A 12,663-nucleotide genomic window follows, 5' to 3' on the forward strand; every position below is an offset into this window, starting at 1 on the left:
CTTTCTGCAACTCATTGCTTGTTACCACCGTTTAAATGGTTTTTAGAGCCACAGCATTATTATACAGTGTAGAATCCCAGCTGTCAGAGGGGATGGGCTGTCTCTTAGGCATGATGAATAGGTTTTATTTTGAGTGCCAACTCTAAATCAGTTGGTAATAGCTGCCTGGAGTACTGCATTGAGGAGGATTCGGAGGTCCTATCTGAACTGCAGTTTTTCTGTGATGTTACCATGAATGTAGGATCTACCATACACACTTGCTGTATATTTTCCATCTCTGTCCTAAGACCATAAAAGGTGTTTGTTACGATAGGTGTTCACACTGGCTTGTCCAATGATTCAATGTAATGATTCATGAGATCATTCATGAAAAAGTATCTACAGATATTTTGCAGTTTCTGGAAGCTGGTGTTGAACTAAATACATTTCCTCCTTTGATGAATGTGGCTAATAAAATGAAAAAAGAGCAGTGAGGAAAGCTAACTAACTGTGCATGAGTACCTATAAAAGTCATTTCCTTTAAAGGAGAAATGCTTGTTTTCCTAGCCAGGGTAGGTCATCTACTGCTAAGGAAGGGTGGTTTCTTGACCACTTATGGTTAGCAGTATGTTGCGTTGAAAATTAAAAATGTTCACTTTGGGGTACCTGGTTGGTTCAGTGGGCTCTGCCTTTGGCTCAGGTCATGATCTCAGGGTCCTGGGATTGAGCCCTGCATCGGGCTCTCTGCTCAGCAGGGAGCCTGCTTCCTCCCCTCTCTCTCTGCCTACTTGTGATCTCTGTCTGTCAAATAAATAAATAAAATCTTTTAAAAAATGTTCACTTTTATGCAGATGCAAACACAATCACATTAACTTTATTTGAAGCTTTGATTACATTCTCGTTAATAAGCATATAATTACATGAAGCCAGTTTAACCATATAGCAACATGCATTTCATTTTAAAATTGGTTATTGGAAAGCTCGGCAAATGCTGGGATTATTAATTACTTAATAGAATTAGATATAATGCACATAAGGAGGTGACCAGCAGTCCTCTTGGGTCGCTGGTTCCCAGAAGAGTCTCAAAGGCTTAGAAATGTGGTTATGCAGATCAGAAAATTTCATTCTGGCTTCTCCCACTTTGTTTTTGGTTTTGCTAAGAATCATACCTTAGGCATATTGATAGATAATTTTGATCATAAATCAGCCTTGCAAATAAACAGCAGGGGGCCTTGCCAGTTGGAATCTTGGAGCATAATACAAAGGATGTCAGCATCTTCTGTCATTGGGTCTGCGTTAGCACTGGCTACTTGCATGATGGCGTCTGTATTACCTTTTAGCTTCTGAGTCCTAAGCTGAGGTGATATGAAGGACACTCATATCACATGAGGGATATGAAAGACAACAGGGAATTAGTGGCTGCCCATCTTTCTATATGTCTGGACACTAAGTCTGCCAGATTCTTCAACTCATATGGCTTATTCTCTCTCTAAAAATGTACCTGGGCTGGCATCAGTGTGTGAAGGAGATGATCCCAGAGAGACAGATGAAATATAATCACTAATAAAAGAGACTAATTCCTCATTTTTCCTGTCCCAAGTTAGCCTTGTTACTTCCTAGTCCTGAGGCCCCAAAAGAGTTAAAGTAAAGGATATTGGTTCCTGCTATCAGGCCACAGTGTGACAACCCTTATAGAATGCACCATAATACTGCATTATTTAATAGATCTGAGTATTGCACCTGCTATCTTATCTCCTCTTAGGTGATTAAGTTTCCCACAAATGCAATTTTTTAATATGGGGCCACATCTTCTCACAAGGTAAATCTGTGAAATTTGGCAGATAGTTGTTTTGCCGCAGGTGCAAGATGAAAGACCTTGCCCTGGCTTTGCCAAGAAGAAAAATGATGTTGTTCTTAATATCTGGGAAAAATAGTCTGACATAGGGCGCAGAACCTGATTCCAAAAAGGGAGTATAGAATTCTAGGGCCCAAATCATGTGCTTCTCTATCTTTTGGGGAGTATATTACCAAAAGGCTGTGTGGTAGATCAGAGTCTTGTTTTTACATGAAACCAGGTATTGAGCAAATCCCCTGGTTAAGAGAAGTCCTCTGATATTTGGAACTGCAGCCATTCGTGATGATAAATGATGACTTTTACTCTTATGAGCTATGAGAACTTAATTAGAGCTTAATTAAGGCTAATGCTCAGAATCCTTTGGAAGGTGGAGTGATTAAAAACTAACTTCCATATTGAATAGTCACACTGAAAAGTAGTCTTTGAAATACATGGCATCTCTACTCTAGGGCCCCTTGTAGTCCTGGCTGAGTCTCCACACCTAAGTTAAAGCAAGAGCTATTTTTTGCATAAGAATTTCTTTAGCCAACACTACAAGAGGCCCAGTACTCAGGTCCGTCTCAGCTCCCTGTGCATTTATTCAGAAGGTCGTCTCTGAATCTGCAAATCCAGCTCGCCATACACATGTCTCAGGGCGTCACTGGTCATGCTGGCTATCAACTTCCGATGGCCAGACACCCAGGGTCGACACACTTCTTCCCATTGCACGGTGGAGTTGGGCTGAATTTCACTGTAAGGATGATAAAGAGAGGAAAGGTTTTACTTTGCAGAGAGGCAGATCCAGTTCCCCACCTTAACCAGGAAGTAGTGAGAACCCCTGCTTCCATCACAAGCTCTTTTTCTCTCAGTTGATGATAGAGGAGACAGAAGGGCTGATTTTACCAGTTCTAAAACAAATGAGGTCCCTAGATGGGGATGTGCCAATGACAGACTCATTGGGTCATCATTCCTTCCACTTGGGTGCATCAGCTGGCATCTGCGGCCACGCAGTAGATATGGTCCATCCAGTGCCTGGTGAAGGGCTGAGTCCCCACTAGGCATGAGTCACCTGAGGTCTAGCTTATACCCCAGCCTCCACAGTAGCTTCATGAATGTGACTGATATTCCTGGGCTCATTTTGGGTCACTCTAGTTCCTTCCTGAATTAAACTCCTATCTGAATCCCCAGCTGCCTTTGCTGAGGTCCAGATATTCTAATTGGTTCTTGTCAATCCCTTTGGGATAGAGCTTATTCCCAGGCCTAAGATCTGGAACATAACCCTACCTGCTGCCAACGGATGGAGTGTTTGCATGCTCCATAATTCATAATCCTGTTTAACCACCAAATTGGACCCCCCTGCCCATGCACTTGTCTGCTATTCAATTGTATCCATTCTGATAATGGGGCTGGCCTTTAATGGTTCTGGTGTTCTCATCTCCCTCTGAAGCATATGCTCTGAGATTTTCCTAAGCTTCATGGCCAAGCCCACTCCAGTGAATGATCAACCAGGGTTGGGAAGATTTAGGCTTCTCTGGGGTGCTTCACATATATTACACTATGGAAGCGTCAGGCGGAAGTTACATGCAGGTTTTACAAGCATGATAGTCCCTCGAGGGGGTACCATTTGACACACTGAATAATTAAGAAAAATGGAGGAATAAACAAGTGAAGCAATTTTTCCAAGATCACACAGCTGTGAATGGGCAGAGATGAGATTTGGACCCAGGTTGTTCTGATTCCCAAATCTATGCTCTTTCTATTATTGTATACTGTATTTCATACTATAGCCTCCATGAAGATGACTTTTCTGATCTCTGTGCTAGCTTTTTTTTTTTTTTTTTTTAATAAGAAAGACAGATGCCCTTTTATTCAGTACTAAGAGCTTCTTGCAGTATTGTTCATAGAGGATTCCTGGTCTCTGCTCACTGATCCTCAGGAAGAGCATGTAGTGGGCAGCCTTGCTGGGGATCTTGAGCCAGCACTTCTCTGGGAGGACATTAGGGAGATGAAGGGAGACGACCATAAGTGCCTTAGACAGAAAAGGGACCTGTTTTCATGGGGATTACTGAGGCACAGCAGGTCAGAATTGGAAAGGACTTAGAAATCACTTAGTCCAGCTACCTCATTTATAGGCAAAAAGGATGAGATCCTAAGGAGACTTATGGAATCTTCCACATTCATAGCCTGATGGCCCAGACCATGGATGAACAAAAACGTGCTGGGGAAAATGAAGAGTGTACTCATGCTTAGATATGAGGAACGTGCTGTGCAGAGGAATTCTGTGAATACATCCCTAGTGGAGGGTGCTTCCTACTAGTACCATGGAGGGACAGATCAAAGGAGCTGGGGATGCTGTAGCTTCAGACTGGAGTGGTGGTTGGAGGGGTCACGAGGGAGAGGAAGTGCCAAAGAAATTCTGGAGTGGTTCAAAGGCCTCAGCTGTGGAATCCCCTATTTGCCCAGAGGGGCCAGGGCCATAGAGCATCACATTAAACACAGCCAAATTTCAAGGAGAAATGGGGGCCACATACCTGTGCTTGACCTATTCTATGTAAAGTTAGAACCCCCAAATCTCCTCAAATAGAGCTAAAACGATATCTATTTTAGATGGCAGTGGATGTGCAACCTCTGAGCTAGATTTCTAAACCTTAGAAATGTAGACACTAAATAAGAAATCCCTTTCACTCTTCTACCTGTGTTCAGGGAATTGGGAAAGGCATCTAAGGCCTTGGGGACTCCTCTCTTTGGAACTGCTCCGGGCATGGTCTCTGCCACTGCAGGTCTAAATGTCTCAATTAATTTGGTATTTGCTAATTCTCTTCTTTATTTTTGTTCTTTATAAATGTGGTCCTATAAATTATTTTCACCCATTATATAAAAGCCAAACTGGGTGAAAAGTACACACATATAACCTAGATAGGTATTGTTCAAACTCAGTAAGTTGATTTTATGATTCAAGGGTTGAAAAACATTGACCTCATCGTGTGTTTCCTTGCCTATATAAGGCAGACACTACAGAATATTGAATAGAGTGTGGGGGCACCTGGGTGGCTCAGTTGGTGAAGTGTCTGCCTTTGGCTCAGGCCATGATCCCAGGGACCTGGGATCAAGCTCCATATCGGGCTCTCCATTCAGCGGGGATCCTGCTTCTCCTCTTCCTCTGCATCCCACTCTGCCTACTTAGGCTTGCTTGCATTCTCTCTCTCTCTCTCTATCAAGTAAATAAATATTGAAAAGATGAATAGAGTGTGGAGAGGGGTGAATTATTATTTGTACTGCACTTAGAAACATGGCATATATGGCAATCGCCAAGTGTCATTTAGATTTGTATTACTGTTGTTGCTATAATTACTATTATTAACACAATCACCCTGTGGTGGTTGTTTTCTCTGCCTGAACTCTGCAAAAGAACCAGGAAAGTAAGTTCCTCCTGCCTGTTTGCAAAGAAACGGTTCTTTTGTCCTCATTTACAGTGATTAATTCAATATGAATACATGTTTCAAGATATTTATTTCTCAAGAGCTGTGCTATTTTTACCCTGATCCATTCGTTCTTTCTTCCCTGGTTTCCCCAAGTGATCAATCAGAAACACTTTGCAAACTAGTTGTCTTGCTTCGGGATCTGGCCTGGGGCCATGTAACGCAGGTGACTACCTCAAATAGAAACTATAATCCCTGAGCTTCACTTCATTATTGACTCCCACTCACAAACTCAGCCCCATAATAATATTCACATACTTATCTCATACATGTATAGATGTCTACTCAAGACTGTCATACAAAGATACTCATACATGAAGATGCACATGCATGTCTAAGTCTGCATTTATTCAAAGATGAATATGTCCAGAAAGAGAGAAGAATCACTCACTCATACTGGTAAGTAGAGTAATACTGGAATAATCCTATTTGCCTGAGGATAGATGTTGTGATAAATGGTTCTCAGTTAATGTGCTGAGCTATCAAGATACACTGGCCATTTATCATCTTGAATGCATACAGGCAAATGGGATTATTATTACAATAAACTGCAACTATCTATGGGTTGTTCTCCATGTGTCTAGCCCTCAGCTTCTGTCCTACTAAAGAAACTCAAAATTAAAAAAAAAAAAATCACAAAGTCGGGGAACTTTTCTCTCGAAATAACTTACTGAACCCGATCATTTTTTAAAGACAAAAATGAATCTGGAAGATGAATTATTTGATGTTCTGGAAGTACCAAGTACAGAAACTTGAAAACTGAGAGTCTGTGGGGGCAGCACTTTCAAGCATCTGAGATAGGTGGGAGGTGGTGGCAGAAGGCAGGAAGGTGAAGCATCTCGGAGCACAGTTGGCACGTACCCTGAGCAAAGAGTGAAACACCAGTGCTTTCCTCATTCCTAGTTCAATTCCCTACTCTCTAGCTCTTGCCTTCCAGGACCCCAGCTTTGAGGTTGACGCCCTTTGTCTTCTAAGGCCCTGGCAGGACTATGGGTGGATATGTGGGGGTAGTGATTCCCTTGACTATTCAAGATGTGTATCCTAGAAGGGAATACAATCTTGTGAACGATTCTGTTTCTACACATTGCTCTTTTTAAGGGTCCAAGTTGTTACATGGATCTGTCACTCTTAGATCATAGCTTGGCAGCACTGGGTACCCTGGAGTGCTTATAATTATCTGACAATATGGATGTGGGTGCTGGCTGGCTCAGGTCTTGGTTGTGAATGTGTGTGCTGGAGTTAGGAGGAGACAGGGTAAGTAGTGCTCTCTCCAAAGTCCTAAACAGAACCTAGATCGTAAATATTTTCCGTCTCAAGTTCTTTCCGATTGTTGACAGTCTCAGAGAAATAAAGCTACCCTTGCGTTGGAGAGAACCACCCCCTGCATCTGGATTCCCATGAGAGATTGAGGACCTTGTTTTCTGTCTGTTAGCTATCTGCCATAGCTGTGTTGGAAGTAATGACAAACAGTACCTTAAGGAAGAGTGTGGGCAGGGCATTTGCCTTGTGTCCATGTAAGGGCTGGACTCTTCCATCCTTTCCATGATTCACTCCACTTTGCCCTACTGCAATGTCAGATATTACCCATAAGCACCTGGACACTCCACCCACTTAGAGCCCTGTGTATCCCAAATGGTGGGTCATTCCACTGTGTGAAGATTCATCTTTCTTCTAATACACAGATTGTCCTTTTTCATGCATTGGTCTGTGATCAAGGGGGTTTTTTGCCAGAGCCAAGGTGTGCTGGTAGCAGGAGGTTCTAGTACCCGCAGGTTCTAGTACCCGCAGATGAGGTTTCTAGGGTTACCGTTTGAGAAGGAAAAATTGGATGCAGCGGGGGGTTGTTCTGAGGAAGAAACGTGTTTCACTTTGCCTGAGTGATTCTCGCATCTGATTCGAGTGGGAAGGTGTGAGAAGGGGTGAGTGAGGCTGTCGTTTCTGACGAAAGCAGGGCTATCACTGCTGACCTCTCCCTCTCGCTAAGGATGATTTCTAATTTAATTCTTTTATCCCTTCAACGTTCTTATTAGCACAGGAAGCGTTGTTATGTTTTGTGCTTGCTTTTTTTAAAAAAAAGCACTCAAATTATTTTCCCTGTTGTTTATTGCATTCACGGGCAGCAGGCATCTCTTGGACAATGGGATTGCAGAAGCTGTGAACACTGTAATTTGAAAGAAATGCAGAGAGCCCTTAGTGGGCAAATTGTTCTTTAAAGGCATCGTGGAAGGGGTGAAGGAGGCCTTGGCCTGGTCCCACAGATTCAGAGGGGGTAACTTCCAAAAAGAGTGTTAGGGAGATTCCTAACATATCTCGTCATCAGGCACTTTCTACAGCCTTCCACCTCCCCTTCTATGCTTCAGAAGTTCACCCCACAGGAAATATGCTAGACTGATTGATGCTGACAGGGACTTATTTGTGGTAGAAATGAAAGTATTAAGCCTCAAAGATTGGGATCCATTCTGGGTGTCACACTTTAAGAGGAGCACAGATGACCTGGAGTATGTGGGAAAGTGGCGGAAGCTAAAGCCATGTTAGGGGTCAGGAGAGGGTTAGAGAAGATGTGACAGTTGTTTGCAAATATTTCTAAGGCACCAGATGGAAGAGAGATGGGCTTTACTCTGTGCTGACCCAAATGACAGAATTAGGATCACCAGGTAGGATCAGAAGGTAGAATTGTTTTTGAACAATGAGAGCTACCTGACTGTGGAATGGGCTGTCTTGTTGGGGGACACTCTTTGTCAGCAGAAGTCAGAGAAGCTGAGCCACTATAAGGCACAGTCTGATGGGACTATATGTGAAAGAAGCAGTTCCATTCATTTTATCACAGAGCCTGAGGTAGTTATTGGTCCCCTAAATAGAGAACCAAGACTGAAACTCTTTAGGCACCCCTTTATTTTACAGAAAGCAACAGTTCTAGAATGCTTGTATCAGGGAAATCTGGAAGGTGGATCTGGGAAGAAAGGACCCTTGAAAAGGGACATCTTTCAGCATAATATCTGACACAAACTAGGTACTCCATGTATATTAGTAGAATTGACACCTGAGGAGGTGGTATGGCAGAAGGCTTGAAACTTAATTTCTGAATCAGCCACCCTGAGGCTGAATCTGGGCACCTCTTATAAGCTGTAAAACTTGGGGCAAACCAGCTGACTTCTCAAAGCCTCTGCTCCCCAAAGGGTGATGATAATAGTACCTATCTCATTAGGGTGGTCATAAGGATTAAATGATGGAAATGCCAGCCAAACCAATCCTACTTTTATCCCCTGAATCCTAGAAATGGCCAATAAGAATGCAGCAGCTTCTCAGACATATTCATCAGGTATTAGATGTAAGTTTGGAAAAGACAGAGAAAGCTACGCCTTCCCACAGTCCCACATCCCTTGTCACCTTCTCAGTCCCCAACCCACACCTTACCGGAACATCTTCCTCCTTGGCTTCAACACTCCAGGACCATCCAGGTGTATCCACACATTCCTCAGAGTTTCTTTTAGAGGATTGGTGAACTCAACTGTCACCACCATGTCAGAACCAACCATCCTGGCGCCGCGGACCTAAGACAGGAGTTGGAGGAGAATGCAACTCATTAGCAGCACATAAACGCTTTCTGCTCTCCTGTGTCCTTAGCCATCTTCACTTTTGCACATTCTACAGAATGGTTATTTTCTGGCAGTAGAACTTGTGTGATGAGGATAGCTGATTGCTTTGACTGGGGGATACCTATTGAGACAAAGATGGAAAATTACTAATTAGGATCACACTCTTTTCCTCATTATAAAAACCACCCTAATTAGAGCTCAGGTTAATAGCCGTGACCACCAGCTGCTCTTTCTCAGCAGGAGGTGGAAGTGTATTTGGTGAAGCAACACATTTCCATGGTGAGGATGGCCAGGCAGACTCTGCTTCTGGACAGGTATCAAGTTTCCTACCAGCACACAGGGGATTCCTACGTTCAAGAGGAAGAAAACGCTCCAGGGGGTCTGAGCCTTCTCACCTTTAGGTACACTAGAAAGAAATATGACCAAAGAGGGAGTCTTAACTGTGGAACTTAAAGAAAAGTAATTTGGATACTAAGATAGGCAAAAAAAGACTTTTCATCTGCACTTACAATGTCTGAGTCCAACAGAGTCTAAGCCCTTTGTTGGCAAGTTTATCTATGACAAGTCTCAGAAGTATCAGGTATTTGGCAAAGGATCTCATGAGGTGGCCAGAGTTCAAGGTCAGTTCAGCACTTACTAGTAGTGGGGCCTTGGGTGACTTCCTTAACCTTTTTGAGATTCAATTTTCCTGTCTCTAAGACTGGACTCATATTCCAGTGGGATCATTGATGTGAAATGCTATTATTATTTGCTCCTAGGCTGTGTTTACTAGGTCCAGGAATAGAACTCTTTCCTGACACCAACACGATGAGCTGGAAAATGGCCATGTGGCTCTGAGGTTGGTTGGTTTGTCTGTTTAAGAGATAATATGTGCCAAATGGATAGATCTGACTAACCTCTACATAATTTGGGAGATAATAGTAATAGTAATAGTTCCTACCTCGTGGGTAGAATGGGATTATGCATATAAAGCAATAAACACACTGTAGGACACAAGGCAAAAGCCTTTATAGCACATACTGTTTTTGGAGTAGCAATGCTCAAGGTAGTTTGTTTTATTCACCATATATTTAGTGTACTTTCAACTCCAACATCTAGCCAGAGCCCAACAAATATTTGTGAAATTAGGTTAACTGCTTAACAGTGGAATTTACGGACTGAGTTTCCTATGTAAGGACTCAGCCATTCTTACACCTTATTTCTTTAAGTGTCATATACTATAGAAAAAAAAATCATATGGAAATGAGCCTTTCTTATGAACAGAGGAAAAGAGGAAGGACAATTTCCAGAGAAAAAGACTCTCACTGACTGACTTTGCAGTAAAGAACAAATCTTCATGGGCTTTACTCTTTAAGACACAGTTTGTGTCTAAATTTACATCTATGGAATTTTAAAAATCTATGAGAAAAATGAAAATTGCACCCAATTCTCCATGTCTAGTACATTCAAATCAGTATCTGCTGGGTGGGATGTGGGGAGTGGTAGGGTCAGAGGGATCAGGTGTAGAACAGACAAGGATCATGGTGCTGACCACAGCATGTGTCATCAAGAGAGCACAGATCATGGCCAAGTGGTTTCTCCAGGGCTTCGCCAGTGGTCTTCAGCCTGCCATGCACACAGAGTCACCTGGGGAACTTTAAAATCACAGAGGTCTAGGCCCACTTCCAAGCAATTAACTGAGAATCTCAGACGGAGCTTATAATAAGTTTACTCTAAGCACTCCTGTTGACTTCTAGGAGTCAACTTAGCAAAGTGCTCCCTGGGTGAAAATCTCCGATATAGAAAAAACACTTAGAAGACAAGCTGAAATTTTCACCCTCCCCTTCCCAATGTCCTGATTCTCTCAATATATAGGTTGGAAGTACAAAAGTGCTTTATGACTGCTTTATGCTTTTCTCTTAGTTTAATTTTTGAGTGTTGCCAACATATTTTTCCTAAGTTGGCAAAAAAATTTCAGAACACTTAGATTTTTAAATATGTAAGATAAAGATAATATTTACAAAAGCTGTCTGAATTGGAGAAAGTGGGGCTGCTTCAGAGACCCTATTGGTAAAAGTCTGATCACTTTAATTTCAGGGGGGGGGGATATTTTGTAGCCATCTGCTGTCTTCAAGGCATGCTATTTATTATAGGTATGGACAGAAGCCCCTTACAAAAATCTGGTAATAGCTACTGATCCTTCCTCAACACAGACACACAAATACAAGACACATACACCCCTCACGTGTGGTTTTTGGGGATTCATAACAGACCCAGAAGATCTATCCATGGACCTCCCCAGGTTCATGGGCTGCAGGTGAAAAATGATTTCCATGTGTGAGGCTAGCTCTACAGGAAAATTCCTTCACTGTGGCAAGCAAAGTGTACCTTTCCAGGTCACTTTTGACAGTGTTGGGGAAATTAAGTGTTTGAAAGTCTGGCCTCTGTTCTTTGGGTCTTCATGGATAGGCTTTAGATTTGGCCATGATTGGAAAATTACGCCTTCTCATATAGTGCCTCACCATGCCTAACCAGTTTCCCTTCAGATGTTATTTCTGTAGCGGCTGCTTCCATGGGTGTGTAAATATTCCCTGGGCTTCCCCAATCCTGAGTAGGCAGGAGGCCAGGGAGAAGTGGGAGGGTAAAAGGAGAGGTCTCTTCTCAGGTTGTAGAGTGTTTCTTTTGCAATTAACAAAGACTCAGTGTCCCTTTCCTGACATTCCTCTCCTGCACCCAGAATGTAAACTTCCTCTGCCTGACTACTGAGATGCTAATGAACCTTAGAGACTCAAACCAGCCAAATAGAAAAGCCTGCCTAACAGTTAACATCACTGTTTCTGTGTGGGAGACTAAGTGGAGATATGTTCCTCCCTTCTTTTGAGGAAAACGGACATAGTATTTTCACAGTACGTGTGGATTGAAGCGAGGCACCATGCTTTGGTATCTGCCAAATGCTGAGAAGACCATTGTAGATGAAAATGTCCAAATCTAGTTCTTTAAGGAACCCACACTGCTCCCTTTTCTTTAGTGCTGCAAAAATAATTCCCTATATTGTCATTGTATTTCTGAATTTCTTGCTTTTGCAAGAAGTTAAACATAGGGAGCCTTGAGCAATCCAGAGGTTAGGTCAGGAAAAAACTTTTATGTGGACTCGCTTATGAGAAGAGTAGCCATTACTCAGCCCAGAGAAAAGGATAAAGTATATGTCATTCTTCATGACATCAAAGTCTCTTTTATGTGTTTGATAGTCCTTATTGTTCTCAATATTCTATTTAAAATATCTTCTTTTAAAAAATTTAAAAGATTTTATTTATTTATTTGTCAGAGAGAGCGAGCGAGCAAGCAAGTGCACAAGCAGGGGGAGCAGCAGGCAGAGGGAGAAGCAGGAACCCCAATGTGGGACTCAGTTCCAGGACTCTGGGATCATGACCTAAGCCAAAGGCAGACACTTAACTGACTGAGCCACGCAGGAATCTCTAAACTATCTGTTTTTAGGGCACCTGCATGGCTCAGTCAGTTAAGCGTCTGCCTTTGGCTCAGGTCATGATCTCAGAGTCCTGGGATCGAGCCCCACATCCAGCACCCGCTCAGCGGAGAGCCTGCTTCTCCCTCTCCCTCTGCCTGCCACTCTGCCTACTTGTGCTATCTGTCAGATAAATAAATAAAATATTTTTTAAAAATCTGTTTTTAAATATCGACTTGGGTATGATGCTTTCCTAGTTAAACATTCACCAATACTGACATACTGAGTTTTTGTCTTTTGTAGGACTTCATGATAATGAGTAACTATTTTGAT

General features: G+C 42.5%; 1 protein-coding gene across 2 annotated transcripts in view; it reads right to left on the minus strand.

Annotated features, from left to right (window-relative positions):
* Nucleotides 1-831: 831 nt before the first annotated feature.
* Nucleotides 832-12,663, minus strand: part of F13A1 (coagulation factor XIII A chain) — a 169,274-nt gene continuing 157,442 nt past the window's right edge. For both annotated transcript variants that reach the window (XM_059399386.1, XM_059399385.1), the window contains exons 14-15: nt 8,707-8,843; nt 832-2,564 (exon numbers count right to left, since the gene is read on the minus strand). In XM_059399386.1, coding sequence (XP_059255369.1) covers nt 2,411-2,564; nt 8,707-8,843 — 291 coding nt within the window. In that variant the 3' untranslated portion in view covers nt 832-2,410. The remainder of the gene's footprint in view (nt 2,565-8,706; nt 8,844-12,663) is intronic.

The sequence above is a fragment of the Mustela nigripes genome, chromosome 5 (genome assembly GCF_022355385.1).
Source record: "Mustela nigripes isolate SB6536 chromosome 5, MUSNIG.SB6536, whole genome shotgun sequence".
In the NCBI taxonomy this organism is placed as follows: Eukaryota; Metazoa; Chordata; class Mammalia; order Carnivora; family Mustelidae; genus Mustela; species Mustela nigripes.